The sequence below is a fragment of the Sminthopsis crassicaudata genome, chromosome 1 (assembly GCF_048593235.1).
Source record: "Sminthopsis crassicaudata isolate SCR6 chromosome 1, ASM4859323v1, whole genome shotgun sequence".
Lineage (NCBI taxonomy): Eukaryota > Metazoa > Chordata > Mammalia > Dasyuromorphia > Dasyuridae > Sminthopsis > Sminthopsis crassicaudata.
The window spans coordinates 675395596-675416115 of record NC_133617.1 but is presented as its reverse complement, the minus strand read 5'-3'; the positions used below and the strand labels follow the sequence as shown (position 1 = coordinate 675416115).

The 20520-nt window shown below is 34.8% G+C and overlaps 1 protein-coding gene and 1 long non-coding RNA gene across 3 annotated transcripts in view; one reads left to right on the top strand and one right to left on the bottom strand.

Moving 5' to 3' along the window:
- The window catches only part of RFT1 (RFT1 glycolipid translocator homolog), a 56344-nt gene that overhangs the window by 16369 nt on the left and 19455 nt on the right, over nucleotides 1-20520 (top strand). For both annotated transcript variants that reach the window (XR_012484926.1, XM_074283532.1), the window contains exons 8-10: nucleotides 11569-11619; nucleotides 12140-12270; nucleotides 13599-13743. Coding sequence is in view for 1 of the 2 variants with exons in the window: in XM_074283532.1 (XP_074139633.1) it covers nucleotides 11569-11619; nucleotides 12140-12270; nucleotides 13599-13743 (327 nt within the window). In the remaining variant the exon portion in view is untranslated. The remainder of the gene's footprint in view (nucleotides 1-11568; nucleotides 11620-12139; nucleotides 12271-13598; nucleotides 13744-20520) is intronic.
- On the bottom strand, nucleotides 743-20470 carry LOC141551655 (uncharacterized). The gene is made up of 3 exons (XR_012484927.1): nucleotides 19982-20470; nucleotides 19237-19836; nucleotides 743-10130 (listed from the first exon to the last, which is right to left on the bottom strand). It is a non-coding gene; the product is annotated as an uncharacterized LOC141551655 (long non-coding RNA).

Here is a 20520-nt window from a genome sequence, read left to right as displayed (position 1 = left end):
TCTCAGTGGAATTTTTGAAAGATAAAATTTGAAGTAATTAAAATAAATAAATATGACTCCTTATTTAACAATGAGTTCACAGAAATGCAGAATTTTAGAGTTGGAAGGAACTTCTAGTCCAGCTTATTACCTCAGTAGAAATTCCTACTAAAATGTGATCTTGAGTTGCTTTAAAAGAGATATTGCTTTCAGGCATAAGGAGGTAATAGTCCTAATAAGTAGCCATTCAGCATCTGCTTGAAGATATCCATTATGGAGGAACCCACTATTTCCTGGGAGCACAGGATGGCTCTAATTGCTAAGGTGATTTTTCCTAACTTTAAACCTAAATTTTCCCTCTTTGAGATTTCCGCTTGCTGATTCCAGTTTTTACATCAAGTCAAATAGAATAAAACTAACCCATCTTTCACCTCTTAGCCATTTAAATATTTGAAGAAAACTCTCATGCTCCTTCCACCACTCATGACTTTTCTCCTTCAGGCTAAATATACCAAATTCTTTATTTTTTTTTTTATTGGTTGATTATTATTTTATTTTATTTATTTATTTTTTTAATTTTATTTATAAATTTTTTTGACAGTATATATGCATGAGTAATTTTTTTTTATAACATTATCCCTTGTATTCATTTTTCCACATTATCCCCTCCCTCCCTCTACTCCCTCCCCTTGATGACAGGCAATCCCATACATTTTACATGTGTTATAATATAACCTAGATACAATATATATGTGTAAATACCATTTTCTTGTTGCACATTAAGTATTAGATTCCGAAGGTATAAGTAACCTGGGTAGATAGACAGTAGTGCTAACAATTTACATTCACTTCCCAGTGTTCCTTCTCTGGGTGTAGTTGTTTCTGTCCATCATTGATCAACTGGAAGTGAGTTGGATCTTCTTTATGTTGAAGATATCCACTTCCATCAGAATACATCTTCATACAGCATTGTTGTTGAAGTGTACAGCGATCTTCTGGTTCTGTTCATTTCACTCAGCATCAGTTCATGCAAGTCTCTCCAAGCCTCTCTGTATTCCTCCTGCTGGTCATTTCTTACAGATCAATAATATTCCATAACCTTCATATACCATAATTTACCCAACAATTCTCCAATTGATGGGCATCCATTCATCTTCCAGTTTCTAGCCACTACGAAAAGAGCTGCCACAAACATTTTGGCACATACAGGTCCCTTTCCCCTCCTCAGTATTTCCTTGGGAATATCCCAAATTCTTTCAGGCAACCCTATTATGACATGCTTTCAAGGTTCTTCACTCTCTTTGGACACTCTTCAGCTAATCAATGGCCTTCCTAAACCATAATGCTCAGAACTAAACATATTACTTCAAACAGGGACTGACCAGGGCACTATATATAGAGAGTACAACTGTCACCTCCTCACTTGTAGAAGCAGTACAGCCTTTTTTTAATGCAACCCAAAGTTACATTAGCTTTTTAGCTTTTACAGCACACTACTAACATAAAGGCTTCAGATTATTTTTGGATAGATCGTTGGCCTAGCTATACCTCCTTCCTCTTGTGTTTGTGAAATGGATATTTTGAATCTAAGTATAAGACTTTATCTTTATCCCTCCTGAATTTCATCTGTTCCAGATTCAGAGAAGTGCCCCAGCCTAAGAATTATCTTTTTGACTCCTGACTTTGTCATCTAGTTTTTTAACTGCTTCATGTGAAATAAAGACTCTTATAACTGAAAAGAACCTCAAAGATGATCTTATTCAATCTCTTAATTTGTATATAAAAAAAAGAAAAGGGAAATTACTTGCTCATTGTCATAGAAGCTAATTATTTGTTGGTACACAAATCTCCTAACTTTCCATCCTTGCTTCCATTTTCATATTATGAATGGGCTGTTAAGAATCAGATTTTTATTATTTCATTTGCATAGGGAAACGAGATTCACCCAAGTAATGAATATGATGAGACCCTAATCTTAATAGAGGTATAGCTAGAATATAGACATAATGGCGACAAATTTATTTGGTTTTGATTATCATTAAGCTAAAAATAGAGATTCAGGAAATATTTGTTGATTGATTCTATGACTTGGATAAAAACCCTTCTCAGTTTTATATTTTGTTTCCTTCATCTGTAAATTTGGGGGATGGATCCTTCTAATTTTGTGGATTTGGTACTATTAACCTAAATATAGATACTTAGCTTTTTTAAATTAAGAGGTTCAGGAACTTTCAGAGAAAACAGAATCAAATATTCTTTTATGTGACATAATAGGAAAACTAGCACTAATACTTTGTAGACATGAGAGTGCTGCTCAGTTTGTCACATTTTAACATGGAAAGTCCAACTGAATATTTTTGACAAATATTTTTGCTTATATGCACCTTTTCTTGGCCCCAGATGATTTATAGCAATTATAGTTAGCTTGCAGAAAGCATATTCTACTTGCATTGTGGCCCATATTTGTTTTCTAGATCACTAATGATCATTAAATCCTTTTTTATATGAGATATAAATCTACAAACTTACCAACCAAGCCTTAACTATTGAAAATGTAACTAGAACTCACTAAAAGAATTCCCTTCTGAATTTCACCTTCTTTTGTAAAATAAAGGTCTTTAAAGTCTCTTGGGGTATTTCAGTGCAAAAATCAGCCTTAATAATTGTCATATTATCTTTCTAATATAAAATCAGTCTTTTGGTTAACTGATTTATCCTTACCTATAAAGCTTGTAAGTGTCACAGCAAATATGGGTATGGTTAGATTGTGAATCCTATGCTTATTAATAAGGAGCTGTTACTGATGACACCACAAATGTGTAAAAATTTTCATGTTGGGCTATAGTTGATTTTATAAGTCCCATTTTTGTTTTGATTCATTACTCTCATTTAAGATAAAACACAAAATTGTATAATTTCAGGACAACAGGATAGGATAAGTGTCTGTTGGCTTGTATGGGTTACATTTGAAATTTGGATTCTGAAGGAGAAAATGTGTTGTGTGGTCTCTGGCTTTAAAGATAAATTAGATTCTATTACAAAACCAGTATGATATCAATCAATAAATATTTACTAAGAACCCAACAAGTGCTGGTATTGGGGTTACAAAAAGAAATAAAAGACAGACCTGCACTCAAGAGACTTATAAGCTAATGAGAGAGGCAATATGTAAACAAATTTATTCACTACAAGCAAATATAAGATAAATGGTAATTTACCAAAGGAAGGCAAGAGGAGTTGGGGAAAGACTGTATATAGTAGAGACCTAAAGAAAGTTGGGGAAATCAGTAGACAGAGTGAGGACAGTAAGCATTCCAAATATAGAGGACAGTCTGAGAAAATGTCAGGAGCCTGGAGACAGAATATCTTGTTTATGGAATAGCCAGGAGGCTAATGTCACTGGATTGAAGATTACATGTTGAGGAGTAATGTGTAAGATTAAGGAAGGTAGGAGGGGATTGGTTATGGAAGGCTTAGAATACCAAGTAGAGGAATTATTCTTGATCTTGGAAGCAATAGGGAGCCATTGGAGTTTACTGAGTAGGGGAGTGATATAGTAGGACTTGAAATTTTAGGAAGATCGCTGTAATGAATGAATGGAGATAGGCAGACCTACCAGTAGCCTTTTGCTGTAAGTCAGGCATGAGGTGATGAGGGCCTGCTCTGGAATGGTGATGGTGTCAGAGGAGAGAAGAGAATGTATTTGAGATATTGTAAAGGTGAACTCAATAGATCTTGTCACCAACTTGGATATGGTAGGTAAAGAGAAATTAAAAGAGTCCAGGTTGCAAGCCTGAGAGACTGGGAGGATAGTGTTACTCTTCAATAATAGGAAAGGTAGCAGGGAGAGAAAAGTTTAGGAGAAAGATAATGAATTCTGTTTTGGACATATTAAGTTCAAGATGGACCTCTAGTTCAAGATGTCTGAAAGGCAGTTGGAGATACATGGTTGGGAGGTAGATTTGAGAATCATCAAGATAGAGATTGTAATTAAATCTATAGGAGCTGTTGAGACCACCAAGTGAAATAGCATATGAGGGAAAAGAGTAGAAGGCCCCAGACAGAAAGATCCCTGTGGAACACATAAGTTTAGAGGGTATGATCTAAATGAAGACTCAGCAAAGGAGTCAGAGAAGGAGTAGTCACTTAGTTGGGAGGAAAACCAAGAAAGAACAATGTCCTAAAAACCTAGAGAGAATACAGGATCAAGAAGGAAAGAGGGATCAAGTGTCAGAGTTTGCACAGAGATAAAGAATGAGAATTGAAAAAAACCCATTAGATTTGGCAACTAAAAAATCATTAGTAACTTTGGAGAGAGAAGTTTTGGTAGAATGATAAAATCAGAATTTGGATTTTAAGGGGTTAAGAAGGAGTGAAAGAAGTGGAGAAACCTATTATAGATGGCCTTCTTGAAAAGTTTGGGTATGAAGAGCAGAAAAGATACAGGATGATTAATTATCAAGATGGAAAATCAAAGGAGGGTTTTTTCAGAATGAAGGAGACATGTAGGATGTAGGAAGAGATACTAGAGAAGAGACTGAACATAGAGTAAGGATAGCAGAGGGCATAGCCTTTTGGAGGAGAGGGGATTGAATGAGGTCACTTGGATAAGTATAGAGGATATCTTTGGAGTAAAGCTGCTTCATCATGTTAGACAGAGAAGGAGATAGAGATGGTATCAGAAAGCACTTAAGTGATAGGTGAAGAATAGGGGAGAATTAAAGACCTTTAGAGAACTGATTTCAATATGAAAGACCAAGGGCTACTTTTATTTGGGGGGGGGGAGATAAGGAGTCAAGGCAATTGGAGGTGTGACTTGCCTAGGCTCATACAGCTAGTAAAGATGTTTGAATCTGGATTTGAACCCAGATCCTCTTCATTCCAAGACTGATGCTCTATCCACAGTGCCATCTAGAGTTATTCTTCAGTAAAGAAATGATTAAAGAATATAAAGGTGTACTTCTCAAGGAAAGAAATCCAAATTATCAACTACTGTATGAAAAATAGATTCCAAGCTACTAATAAGAAGAGAAATGCAAATTAAAACAACACTGGGGATTTCCCCTTATACCTATCAAAGGCAAAGAAGGCAAAAATGGAAAATGACAATTGTTGGAGTTGCTGTGAGAGTATAAATAGACTGATACACAGTTGGTGGAGTTGAGATTTGGTCTAACCATTCTGAGAATCTTCCCCAAAGTCACCCAACTGTGTTTCTACTGTGACTCAGCAATACCACTACTAGGTATATAGCCACAAAGATTGTTTTTTAAATTTCAATAATACCTTTTTATTTTCAAAATTACATACAAAGATAGTTTTCAACATTCACTCTTTTTTTCTTAGCATTCATTCTTGCAAAAACTTGTATTCCAAAATTTTCTCCTTCCCTTTGCCCCACCCTCTCCCCTAAAGTAATCCAATATAATTAAACATGTGTGATTCTTATAAATATTTCCACATTTATCATGCCACACAAGAAAAATCAGATCAAAAAGGGAAAACATAAGAAAGAAAAAAAATCAAGCAAGCAAACAGCAACAAAAAAATTGTGATCCACATTCAGTCCCCATAGTTCTCTTTCTGGATGCAGATGGCTCTCCCCATCACAAGTCTATCAGAATTGGCCTGAGTCACCTCATTGTTAAAAAGAGCCAAATCCATTAGAGTCAATAATCATGTAATCTTCTTTTTGTTCTGTACAATGTTCTCTTGGTTCTACTCACTTCACTTAGCATCAGTTTATATAAGTCTTACCAGATCTGCTGATTGTCACAAAGAAATTTTTAAAAGAGAAGAGGATTTATCCCTACAAAAATACAGCAATCTTTTATGTTGTAGCACAGAACTGGATACTAAAGGGGTGCCTATATAAAGAAAATGCTGGACAAATTATGAAAAATCAATGTAATGAGAGGCAGCTAGGTGGTGCAGTAGATAAAACACCAATCTTGAAGTCAGGAGAACCTGAGTTCAAATATGATCTCAGATACTTAACACTTAACACTCAGATACTTAATGCTGTGTGACCCTGGGCAAGTCACTTAACCCCAATTGCCTCAGCAGGAAAAAAAAAATCAGTATAATGGAATATTATTGCAATATAAGAAGTAACAAAAGGAAAACATAAGAATAATAGGATTACTTGAAAGCTAGGACCAAAAAAAGAATCTTGATACAATAACATAAGAAATAATTAAAGAAAATTATCCTGAAGTGTTAGGGTAAGAGGGGAAAATAGAAATAGAAAAAAATCCACTGATCACCACCTGAAAGAGATCCTACAAGGAAAATGTTGAGAACATCATACCTAAATTCTGAAACCCCAGGTTAAGAAGAAAATATTATGAGCAACAAGAAAAAAAATTCAATTTTGGCAAAGATCTAGCAGTTATCCACATTAAAAGACCTCAGGTTTTAGAACACTCTACATTGAAGAGAAAGATCTGAGATTGTGGCTGAAAATATTCTACCCAGAAAAGTTCTAAGCATAATCCTGAACACACACAAAAAAGGATATTCCAAAAATTGTCAGACTCTTGGGATTTTGTAACAAAAAGATCTGAAATTAATAGAAAATGTGACTTGCAAGATTCAAGAGAAATATAAGATGAACATCAAAGATTTATTACAAGGGACTCAATAAGAAAAAGCAGTTTATGTTTTATAGGTGGAAATGTAAAATATGTCTTATTGTCATTAGTTTGAAAAAAATTGGAGTTGAGCTGAATATGTTTCTATTATTATTATTTTTGATGAGATAGTCAGGATTAAGTGACTTGCCCAGGGTCACACAGCTAGTAAGTGATAAGTGTCTGAGGCTCCAGGGCTGGTGTTCTATCCTTGGCGCCATCTAGCTGCCCCTGATGTAATCCTAAAAAGCAAATGTAGGAAACAGAAGAATTAGGTGGAGGAGAGCTGGTAGTTCTTAATCCTGCTGTCATCACGAATGGATTAAAGAGGGAACAATACATGTATTGTCTACAAAGGTATAAAAGTCTTCTAAATTCAGAAAGAAATGGGAGGAGAAGGGGATAGTGACAGTGGAAAAGGAGGGATTTTTAGAGGGAATGCTACTTACATCAGATCAGGGTTAAAGAGAAAATTACATATATATATTTAGCAAGCAATAAAAGTCTTCTAAATTTATAAAGGAATAAGAGGGTGAAGGAAGAAGATAAGGAGGGGGTATAGAAGAGAATGGGATAAAAGTGGAGGGAGGAGATAAGGAAGGGATCCTTGAAGGGGGGTAATTTAAATAATAGAAGGGCAAGGTAGTAAGTAGGTAGAGGTAAAGCAGAGGAGTCAGGTGCACACAAACGTAAAGATCAGTAGTAGAATTTATTAGGTAAAAAATATAGGAGTAGTAATCATGATTTCAAAATTAAGGCTAAAATAGATTTAATCAAAAGAGAAAAATAGGGAAACTATACTGTATGTCAGTAGTATAAATATTGTTCTAGACTATTTAAAATAACTATAGTTTATATAAGGTTAGAATATTGCTGTGGTATAGGAAATGGTGAGTTAGTGGATCTAGAAATATATGAAAAAGCTTGGACTTAAGAAGGAAGATACTTTCCAACTTCAGAAAAACAGGACAAACCAGCATAGTACAATTTTATATAGATTTATGTGAATATATATGCATATATACATGTATGATTATAGATATCTGCGTATATTTGAACATATGTGCATTTATAAATGTATCCTCACTTAATTGTTGCTTTCTTAGGGGAGAGGGGGAAAGAGTAAAGTAAAAATTGCATAGCAGAGAATAAAAGAAAACCTATAAGGAAGCAAAGAAAAAATGGATAGCTCTGAACACACTGTGTAATGTTTATTATGTAGGCTTTCTTTAAATGGATATTTTTGGCTTTACATTTTGAATTCTCATATTCTGCTGTGTTCTTGGCAATGTTTTTTTCTATTTTGTATTTAAAATTTATATTTGCAATGAATAAAAAAATGATAAAAAAAATAGATTCAGAGAAACCTGGGAAGAATTGAAAGAACTGAAAAAGTGAAGTGATTAGAACTAGGAGAGTAATTTATATAATGGCTACAACATTGTAAAAGAAACAAGTTTGAACTATTTGGAATCCTGATTAATGCAGTGTTCATTCCTGACTTCAGATAACTAGTGATGAAACTTGATAAGAGATAATGGACTAGGACTCAGAATGAAACATACATTTTCTTTTTTTTTTATTATAGCTTTTTATTTACAAGCTATATGCAAGGGTAATTTTTCAGCACTGACATTTGCAAAACCTTTTGTTCCAATTTTCCCCCTCCTTTCCCCTAATCTCTACCCCAGATGGCAGGTAGACCAATACATGTGAAACATAGATTTTCACACATGGTCAATGGGTAGCTTTGTTCTGTTTAACTGTACTCATTCATTACAAGGGGTTGTTGTTGGGTTTTTTGTGTATGTTTGTTTTTTAAATAGTGAAATCCTTTCCATTAAAGATCAAGGAAAGGATTTTATGGTGAAAAGGGAACTAGTAAAAGTATCAGAAGAGTATCATTGAGGAATCTTTTACAGATTCACAGAAGAGATTAAGAATTTCAGAGAGACAAATCAGCTGGCTAGTTTTGAAACTAATATATTGGCTCTATTACAGACTTTTAAAAAAAGGCTGCATATAATTGATAGTCACATATAAAATTCTCTTTTTTTTTTTTGTTCTTAGTATTTGGAAATGTTCATATTTGTTGGGATTTGTCAAATTTAGAATGCCTAAAAGTAAAAAAGTGTTTAAATGGAAATGTACATTTTAAATAAGTTATAAAATAGTTTTGTGTTAGGCACTGTGCTAAGTGCTGGAGAAAGAAATATTGGAGAAAGAGAGGCAAAAGACAGCCTCTGTCTGAGATGGGGAGGGGAATTTACAGTATAATTGGGGAAACAAAGCACCAGGATATGCACAAACAAACCATATACAGGATAAATAAGAAATAATTATCAAGTTGCAAGTACCAGAATTAAGAGACTTTGGAAAAGTGAGATATTAGCTGGAATTTGAAGGAAGGAGGGAAGCCAGGAGGTGAAGTTTTGAAGGGAGAGTATTCTAATCATGGGGAATGGCCAGAAAAAATGCCTCAAGATGGACTGTCTTGTTCGTGGAGTGCAAGGAGCCCAATGTCTCTGTCTTGAAGATCATATGGAGGATAAGGTGTAAGAAGACTAGAAAAGAAGTGAGGTAGGGCTAGATTAGGAGGGGCTTTGAATGCCGGAGGATTTTGTCTTTAATCGTGGAGATGATCAGGATACCATTGGAGTTTGTTAAGGAGGAAGGTGACATGACCAGGCTGTCACTTTAAGAAAATCATTAGAAAAATCCCTTTGATGGCTTAGTGGAAGATAGATTGTCAAGGGAAGAGACCAGCAGGGCCAGTAGTCCAAGAGTGAGATGATAGAGCCTGCATCAGGATGATAGCCATGTCAGAGGAAAGAGAAGGGGTCATATTCGAGGTGAAATTGACAGGCCTTGGCAACAAATCGGATATGGGGGATGAGAATGAGAAGTGAAAATTGGAGCCTGCAGGACTGTGCCCTCAACAGTAATAGGGAAGTTTGGAGAGAAGCAAGGTTTAGAAGGAAAGATAATGAGTTTAGTTTGGGATATAACTGAATTTAAGATGTCTGATGAATATCCAGTTTGTAATGTCTGAAAAACTGGGAGATGCAAGATTGGAGGTCAGCCAAGAGGTTAGGACAGTAAGTAGCTTTGAGTCATCAGCATAGAGAAAATAATTGAAGCCCTGTGAACTGATGAGATCACGAAGTAAAACAGTATGAGGAAAGAAGAAAAGGCCCTGTGGAACCACTGTTAGTGATTACTACACCAACCTGGATTAAGATCCAGTAAAGAAGACCCCTTTAAACAAAACCTGGGATTCCATTGGTATGGGGAGCTTCTTGCAAATTAGTATATTCTTTTAAAATTTTTAACTAAATATTAAAAAATAGCCCTTCATTTTCAAAATACATGCAAAGACAGTCTTCAACATTCACCCCTGCAAAACCCTGTGATCCAAATTTCTCTCCCTCCTTTCTCCTGCTCTCTTCTCTACACAGCAGGCAATCCAATATGTTAACCGTGTGTGATTCTTCTATACATATTTCCATATTTAGCATGCTGCACAAGAAAAACAGATCAAAAGAGAAAAAAATGAGAAAGAAAACAAAAAGCAAGTAACAACAAAAAAGATGAAAACACTATTCAGTCCCCATAGTTCTCTCTGGATGCAGATGCGTCTCTCCATCATAAGTCTATTGAAATTGACCTATATCACCTCATTGTTAAAAAGAGCCACATCCATCAGAATTGGTCATCAAATAATCTTGTTGTTGCTATGTACAATATTCTTAGTTCTACTCAATTCACTTAGCAACAGTTCATATAAGTCTGTCCAAGCCTTTCTGAAATCATCCTGCTGATCGTAACTTTTTTTATGATTAATAAGCATTCTTTCTCCTCCCTCTTCTTTTGAATGATTTAAAAATTAAAAAAACTTTCATAAATATATATTCAAGCAAAAAAAAATTGTCCCAAAATATGGTTCTCGTTCTGCATTTTAAATTTGTCACTTCTCCGGCAAAAAGTAGTTAGTGTGTTTCTTTTTGGTTCTTTGGAATTGTAATTTGTCATTGCATTGATCAGGGTTCTATAGTATTTCCAAGTAGTTTTTCTTTATTAAGTTGTTGTCATTATATAATTTTTTCTCCTAAATTTAGTTTATTACACTATATCATGTCATAAAAGTCTTCTGTTTCCTCTGAAATCATCCAATTCATAATTTCTAATGGCCCAATAATATTCCAGTATATATTCATGTACCATAATTTATTTAGTCATATTCTAATAGGTAGGTATTCCCTTAGTCTTTGTTACTTTGAAGAGAGAAGTAATAAATATCTTTATACACATAGGTCCTTTTCCTTTTTCCTTGATCTCTTTGGGATATATGCTTAGGCATAATATTTCTGGGTCAAAGGGTATGCATGATTTAATGACTTTTGGAGCATTTTTGCATATTGCTTTACAAAGTGGCAAAATCAAATCATAACTCCACCAGCTATCTATTAGTTTTTCTATAGCTCTCTGATATTGTCATTTTCCTCTTTGGTCATCTTTGCCACAGATCAGTACCTTCTCTGCCACTGATAGTCTTAAAGAATTGCCTGGGCCACTGAGATAGTTAAATGTTTTGCCCAGTGTTAGCTTGACAGCCATTATAGGTTAGAAATAGACTGTGAACTCCAGTCTTTCTGACTACAAGACCAACTCTGTCCTCTATCATGAATACTTGCTATCTTAAAAAATTGAAGAAATTATCTTGATTTGGAATATCATCCTAGATTTTACCATAACTTAGTCAAAAATAATTTCAAAATATTTTTCATTACATTTCAATCTTTTAGAGTCAGCATTAAAGCTGGACTCATCTGAAAATCACAGTTTTTCAATTAAAAGCTCTACCAGTCAGACAAGAGAAACTGAAACTCGTGTTTTAAATGTTATATATTTTTTCATCTGTGTTTTACATGTTTTTTTTTTTTTTTCAAATTTATAGGTGAACGGTATGTGATGACATTTTTGAATGTGTTAAATTTTGGAGACCAAGGTAAGCTTTACCATAGTTAAGTTTATAAGATAGCAATATCTTATAACAATAAATGATTAATATTGTTCACTGATTTATTGCTTTTTATAAAAATGAAATTTCTAGAGATACCAGACTGTTGTTCTTTGTAAGCATATAAAAAGTTTAGAATATCTTTTAAAATGTCCAGTGGTGGTACTAAAGTATTTTAACATTATACTCTCCCTTACTGCTTTGTGGACCTGGGATGTTGATCCCTAAAGGGGTGGTAGTTTATATTGGTAGAGGATGAACCCCATTTTCTCTAAGCCAAATTGCTTTTGAGTATGTTTATATAGCTAGAGATTTCCTTATGTGTCAATATATTTATAGATTATAGCTGCTTCTTTTGAAATTGAATTTCTGTTTGCTCTGCAAAGTTAACAGAAATAGAAACCAACATGAAAAATAAAATGTGTGTTGTATAAGTTTTAAAACCTGCCCCTATAGAAGAATAATCCAGGACCAAAAGATTAATAACATTCCTTTTTTGTTCCACTAGGTATTTATGACATAGTGAACAACCTCGGCTCCCTTGTGGCCAGATTGGTTTTCCTGCCAATTGAGGAGAGTTTTTACATATTCTTTGCTAAGGTTCTGGAGAGGGGAAAGAGTGTCAAGCTTCAAAAACAGGTAGTCTTTGCTCTCATATTAGTTCTCAATTAAATTCATTCATTGCTGAGGTAAAAAAACACAAAAAAAACAGAAGCATCAGTTATTCTTTATGCCTTATATCTGAGATGTGTTTCCAAGATTTTAACTTCCTCTTCTTATCATTCTTTTGCATAGTCTGACTCCATATGTTTTGGGGGTATGGGTCTCCCCATGGCTCTATCATTCTATACTGCTCTTCTCTTTCTCTAATTTGTCCCTATTTGTCACTTTGGAGGTTTATCCTAATCCTGTCTTCGTTTCTCCTACTCATCAAAGGAAAGAAAAGAGCTGTCTCACTACTATAGCTCTTCCCTTAGGAAGGACAAAAATTGTATCCCATTTCCCTCTTAGGTCAAAGGATATGAGGTACCCAAAAAGGCCTCAAGGTGATCTGTAGAATAAAAAATTTAAGAATCATAGCTTAAGTAGAATGGTGAAGAGTCATGTGGTACCCCTCTCTATTCTAATGCATGGGAGTTGCCCACAATGTGGGCAAAACATTAGCTGTTTGGAGACAAATATTCATGTTAAGATCCTACATGGTATATGGCAAATGTAGTAATGATTCCAAGAAATGGAAAAATTGTATACTCACATGAAATTGCTTCAAAATTTTGATTTGACTTTAAATTATCATCAGATTAGGGGAAGCTTTTGCCCTAAGAAATCATAAGAGATTTTGTCAAATGTGTCAAGATCTATAAATTATGTTGTTTGCATGTTGTCCCCGAATTCAAATGTGAGTTCCTTGAGGTCAGTAATTGTATTATTGTTTGTTTTTGCGTTCTAAGTACTTAGCACAGTTGCTAGCAAATACTATGCTTAATATTATTGTTATTCTTCACTTATCTAGTATGTATATTACTATATATTAACATTGTCTTCAGAATATTGAAAACTTAAAGTGGATGGGAGAGCTGCTGCTGCCAGTAGATATACTTTCATTTTAATTTAATGAAAAAGTTAAGGGGAAAAAAGAAAGTATTTCAAAGAATTTAGTCAAGGTATTCCATAATGTAACATGCTGACAGTTGAAGTTAATTTATCCAGAAGCAGTTGGGAAAAATTTCACCTCATAAATGATTTGTTCTTTTCTATTTCTCTTCCTTTGCTAATTTATGGGAAAACATATTCAGGTTTCAAAAGCTGGTTCTGAAGATCATTAGACCACTAACTGTAAAAGTGTATGTACTATTGATGTACATTGATGAAGGAGAAAGTCTAGATGTTTTCAAGTATCAAAAGTAGAGATATTTTCCTTTAGATTATGATTCATATGGTTTCCTTTACTTTTCTTCCTATCCCAGGAGGATATTGCCATGGCAGCAACAGTTTTAGAGTCCCTGCTAAAACTTGTCCTTCTGGTTGGTCTGACAATTACTGTTTTTGGCTATTCATATTCTCAGCTGGCCTTGGATATTTATGGAGGGTCCATGCTTAGTACTGGGTCAGGTATGTTTCATGTTTTTAACCTAATCTGTAATTTTTCTAAAGAGAAATAATAATTCATTTGTTGTGTACATACAGAATGATGATTTTGTCAGTAGATGGGAAAACTTCCCAATGGATATATCTCCTACCCAAACAATCAGGTGTATTAATTAGTACTTAGATGATTCTGAGATTCTTCTTGATACACAGACCTTAGCCTGGAAGAGGTGGATAAATCCACTTCAGTGCTATTCTTCTTCTAGCCACATAATGTTTCCTGTAGAGCAATTCACCAAGTTCCCTTAGAATGACTGTAACAGTGCTAATGAGTTTCTTAAGATAATAGATTCCATTAAGTCTAATGGCTTCATGTATAAAAACCTCTAAAGAATAACTCAGAATAATTTTTAAAGAATTAGAGCAAATTGTGCAAATGAATGGTTTGTTTATTCCAATAAATCTGGGTTTAGGAAAAGTTGGTTGGATAGATTTAACTTTTAAGCAACTCAAGACATACAATTTCTCTTAGCAATTGTATTATATTATTTTAATTTGTGATCTTATAAATTAAGGCTCATTATTTCAAATTGCATTGGACAGAAGCATTATCTTCATGTTGGCCACCATTTGTAGTCTTTTTTCTTAGTAGAAAAGTTATTTTAATTCCTCAGGTTAATAGAAAAAAAAAACATATCTTTTCCTGCTGTTAAATCTTTGTGGAAAAGTCATTTGTTATAGCTATCTGCTGTAGTGGGGCCTGCTATCTTGGTTTGGAGAGAGAGGGAAAATCAAGTTTGGGTAAATAAGAACAAAGAACAATCTGCCCTTAAGCAGATGAAATGACTGGCATCATTCTTAAGATTTGGTGTGAGAAGTATATGGAGACCTCATTATAAACAGCCCGCTGCAAGTTCTTTCTTTCTTATATGGTGTTTTCCTCATCAAAATGTCTCCTTCATGAACTTCCAGTTTCCTCTGATTACTTCTATTTTTGACTTGGATTATATTCCCATAAAGGTTCGATGATTGCTTCCCCTTTTGGGGGCAAGAGAAAAATCTGATTATACTACATAAGGAGTTCCATTTAAGGAACTACCTCTCCCAATGACGGTCCAGTATCTTCTGGTTACCTGACTTGCCCTAGTTAGAGAACCACTATGTGCTTGTCAACACTTGAACTCAAGTCCTCCTGGCTCCACAAACTATTCCCTATTGGAGCTTCTTCTCCAATAAGTTCATGTTAGTATATTTCAGATCAAGTCCAAGAGTCAAAATCTTTCACCAGGATGTACTTTGTTTATTTCTCCTTAGTTTCTCTCCTCTATTCATTGCAGACACATCAGTTTTGAGTCCTGATCATACACTTACCTCACTCTTAATTTTCTCTCTTATTCTAAACTGTCACACACCTAAATTGTCATTCCTTTATCAGCTTACCAAGCCATCGATCTCATATGTCTCCTAAGGCTCAGTTTTCTTAACTGTAAAAGGGGAGAGGGATTACATTTGGTGATCTTTAAAGTCTTTCTCTCTTCTCAAACCTTTAAGATAGGACTTCTTAAACTTTGTCCACTCATGATCCCTTTTTGCCCAAAAAATTTTTACGTGACCCGAGGCATATAGATATATAAAATAGGTGTATACAAATCAAACATTTACTGATAGCAAATCATAATTTTGCAACCTTCACATTCAGTTATGAGACCAATAGGGGGTCACAAACCACAGTTTAAGAAAATAAGCTTTAAGCTGCTTCAAATTCCCTCCTCAAAGAGGACTTCCTATATATTTTTAACTTTTACTTCTTCATAAAGCTTTTTATTTTCAAAACATATGCATAGTTTTGAACATTCACTCTTGCAAAACCTTGTGTTCCAAATTTTTTTCTCCCTTTCTCCCTCCCCTCCCTTAAATAGTCATTAAGCCAATATATGTTAAAAGTGCAATTCTTCAATACATGTTTCCACAATTATCATGCTGAACAAGAAAAATCAAATCAAAAAGTAAAAAAAAATAAGAAAGAAAACAAAATGCATGCAAATAACAACAAAAGTAAAAATACTATGTTATGAAACATTCAGTCCCCACAGTCTTCTTTGGGTGCAAATGGGTACAGTGTTTTCTTGGTTCTATTCACTTCACTCAGCATCAGTTCATGTAAGTCTCTCCAGGCTTTTCTGAAATCATCCTGCTGATCGTTTCTTATAGAATAATAATATTCCATAACATTCATATACCATAACTTATTCATTCCCCAATTGATAGTCATTTACTCAATTTCCAGTTTCTTGTCATTACGTAAAGCACTGCTACAAACATTTTTGCACGTATGGGTCCCTTTCCCTTTTTATTGTCTCTTTGGGATACAAGAAAGCTTTCTATATTGATCAGAAAAGATCTCATGTCTTAGTCTCAGCTCCCAAACCAAGATATGGAATGCCTATGGCAATGTGTCTCCATTTTCCATCTAATTATGTAACTTCTTATTGTTGCTACTCAACTATGAATTTTTCCTCTGTCCTGTATATAGGGTATACCTTTCCTTATCTTTTCATAAACTTTCTTAATCATAAAACTCTGGGAACTCCTTTTCCAATCTATCTTAGATCTTAGATCTTAATTATCTTAATTTGAGAAGAAGGAACAGTTAAACCAAAAGGAATCCTTTTTACTATTTCCCTAACAATGCTTTAGTGGTGGTCTCTCTCTGTTCTACATTTTTGTGGATCTGAAATAAAACAAGTGCAGCTACATAGTTGGTGGACAAAGTGCTGGGTCTGGAGTCAGGACAACCTGAATTCAAATTTCAGTTTCAGATACTTAGTAGCTGTGTGATCCTAGGCTCTCTCTGTTTGCCTCAGTTTCCTCATCGTAAGTTGTCTGGAGGATATAATGAGGTGATATTTTATCCCTCCAATCAAAACAGGAGAAGTACTAGGTTGAAAGTGCCAGGGGAGAAAGGCAGTAATGGGGGATGGAGCAGAGAAACAGAAACTTTTTAGTTCACAGGTAGAATTCTAACTAATGGGAAAAAAATCCACTATCTCCCAGGAACAGTAAGGCCTAGATTTTTCTCCATTGGATAATTTTGATTCCATATGATTTTTGCATTATGTGCTGATGTTAGAACCTAACCTATACGCATTTATCTCAGTAAGCATTGATTAAGCCTATCCTCTGTACTAGACACTGTGCTGAGTGCTGGAGATACAAAAAAAAAGGCCCAGCCCTTGCCTTCCAGGAGCCTCCTTTTTAGTTCCTTTTTTATAGCACCTGGCACAGCATTGTAAAAAATTAAGTGCTTTAAACATTTCTGATGAAGACATGGTTTCACTACTAAGTGTGCCATGCAAGAAACTAGAACAACAGTTGGGGAATAGCTGAATAAGTTATGGTACATGGATGTTATGGAATATTGTTCTATAAGAAATGATCAGCAGGATAACTTCAGCGGAGCCTGGAAAGACTTACATGAATTGATGCTGAAGTGAGAAGAATCAGGGATCATTTTACATGACAATAGCAAACTTATACAATGATCAATTCTGATGGATGTGACTCTCTTCAACAGTGATATGATTCAGGCCAATTCCAATGATCTTGTGAAATAGAGAGCCATCTGTACTCAGAGAGAGAGCTGTGAGGACTGAATGTGAACCACAACTTAGTATTTTCGGGGTTTTCTGTTGCATTTTGTTTTCTTTTTCATTTTTTCCTTTTTGATCTGATTTTTTCTTATGCAGCATGGTAACTGCATTTGTATAGAATTTGTATAGAATTGCACATGTTTAACATATATTGGATTACTTGCCATCTAGGGGAGAGAAAAAGTTTGGAACATAAGGTTTTGCAAGGGTGAATATTGAAAAGTATCAGTGTATATGTTTTGAAAGTAAAAAAAAAACTTTAATAAAAAAAGAAAAGTAGGCCATAAAGATTCATTTTCAGTGTTTCTAATTTCTTTTCCTTTGCAAATGAAAGCCAGCTCCCTAATGAGGAGAATTAGACTTAAACTTGGTAGCCAGGTGTTTGGAAGATCATTTCTGACAACTTCCTTAAAAAAGCATTACAGGTATGATTCTTTTAAAAAAAAAAAAAAAAAAAAAAAAAAAAAGAAAGTTGACTTTTTAAAGAGCTAAAGTTTTATACAAAAAGCCTTTTCCAGTGTCCCTTAATGCTAGTGCTTTCTCTCTGAAATTATCTCTGATTGATCCTGTATCTTTTTTGCATGTGGTTGTTTACTTGTTGTTTCTCCCTTGCCCCCACATCTCCACCCACACTCAGCATGGTGCCTGGTACATAATAAGCCTTTAACAAATGCAACTAAAAATATGAAACACAAAGAAACTTAAAAGGCAAAAGTTGCTTGTCTTTCTCTAATTTGTGCCCATCTTTATATAGTCTTTTGCCAAAGCCTTTAATCCAGGTGCTTTTCCCAAACACTGCTATTTTTATAGATACTGGTGACATATGGCAATTATGTCTCTTTTTTTTCTCAGAGTTTCCCAGCCCAAGTTAAAACATAATCATTCTTTCATTTTTCCAGAATGGATCTTCAGTGTCACCTTACATGTTTCTCTCTTTTATCCTCCCAAAGCCAAGTTGTTCCCAGATCTGGCCTATCATCATATACCTACCTTTCCTTCCTCTCTAACGTTATAATATCTGAGACTGGGTCATGCTTGGATGCTTCAGCTTCAACATCTTTTCCCTCAGGGAATCCTACTATTGCCTCAGTACCTCAACTCAAATCCTTTTCTTTTGTTCTGTGTCTCTGGATTGTGTGCTGTTTTTTTTTTTTTTTGTTTGTTTGTTTGTTTTTGTTTTTGTTTTTTTTTAAACCACTTGAAAGTGGCCCAATGTTTTCCAATGTCAGATGAGTCTGGAGGTTTCTGGAATGGTGAAAGAGAGAGTTCTAGTATCCTTCTCTTTCAACAGAGAGGGTGTAAAGAGTAAGCATAAAGAGTGGCAGTGACAATAAGGAATCTTGCATCAGATGTAAAACTCACTCTTTGATCCTGAACGTCTCTCTCTCTCTCTCTCTCTCTCTCTCTCTCTCTCTCTCTCTCTCTCTCTCTCTCTCTCTTTTAGTAATAGCTTTTTATTTTTCCAAATACATGTAAAGATAGTTTTTAACATTCACATTTGCAAAACCTTGTGTTTCAAATTTTTATTCTTCCTTTTCCCCCATCCCATCTCCCCTAAACAGTTAGCAATCTGGTATAGATTAAACATGAGCAATTCTTCTAAACATATTTTCATATTCATCATGTTGTACAATAAAAATTAGATCAAAAGAGGGGGGGAAAAGAGGGAAAAAAACCAAGCAACCACACCACCAAAAAAGGTGAAAATACTATGGTTTGATTCACATTCAGCCTCCATAGTGCTCTCTGTTTGTGGATGGCTCTTTCCATCATAAGTCTATTGGGATTGCCTTGAATCACTTCATTGTTGAAAAGAGTCAAATCCATCAGAGATTGTAGTGTACAATGTTTTCTTGGTTTTACTTACTTCACTTAGAATCAATTCATGTAAGTCTTTCCAGGCATCTCTAAAACCAGCCTTCTTGTCATTTCTTTTAGAACAATAATATTCCATTACATCCATGTATCATAACTCATTCAACCATTCTCTAACTGATGAGCATACACTCAGTTTCCACTTTCTTGCCACTAAAAAAGGGCTGCTACAAACATTTTTGCACATGTGTGACCCTGAACTTCTTTTAAAATCCAGAAGGCTAGCATTGTAGATTCTACTACAATCAGCTTCTTCCAGCAGAGGTAGTAGGCCAGGCTACTTGGCTTTATCTTATCTCAAACAGGTACTACTGGAGGACCTAAAAAGACATTGGAGGAATGACCCTTTCTTTAGTGAAAACTTAAGGTTGAGATATTGAAATAATTCTTAGCAGTCTCCCAGATTGAATTGTTTATATCCATTTAGCAATTTATGATTTTCATTTTAAAAAAATTGGGTTTCAGGTGAGGATATTTTATAATAACAATCTTTTTAAAAAATGGATACATTTCAGATTCTGCAGATCTAGTGCTTCAATCCCATATAAAAAGGTTCCAAGGCATCTAGATGTTGCAATGGATAGATCACCATCTGTGAGGACAAGAAGACCTGAGTTCAAATCCAGTCTCAGTCACTAGCTGTCTGAATTTGGGCAAGCTACTTAACCCTGATGGCCTCCTTCCCTCCCCCCAGCAAATAATAATAATAATAATAATGTTTGAAAGGTTCCCCTTACCTTGAGAGTATCATTTAGAGGTTTATTAGCTGGTTATAAAATTGGATCTGTTTCATCTTGACCAAGAGTAAGGCACAAGCTTTGGTTCTCATTGCAGTTATGTTGATGTTTCTCACTGGTTGCTTGTTCTTGGCCTTTGGCCCTGTGCTTTTTCTCAAAGTCTGTTCTTCATCATGGCCTCTACATTTGTGATCCCTTAGTTTTCAGGGAAGGTACTTCTTCATGGTGCTGAGACTAGCAAATTTTCATGTTTATTAAAAAGTGAGAAAGTGGCACTTGCTATCCAAACAAGCTTTCAACTGTCAAGGAAAAAAAATCTGGACTATTTATTCATAATTGTTCTTTTGTTTTGGCCTATTTCCTCTGTTCATTGCCATGGAATACTGGGAATCTTTCCAAATAATTAAACTGTAGATTTGAACATAAAATCTGCAAAGCACTGATCCTAGCAACAACAGACAAGAGTTCTGGTTTGTTGTTGTTGGTTTTCCTGTGAACCCTAAGCAGACCTAAAGAAAAATATATTTTTTTCTGTTGTG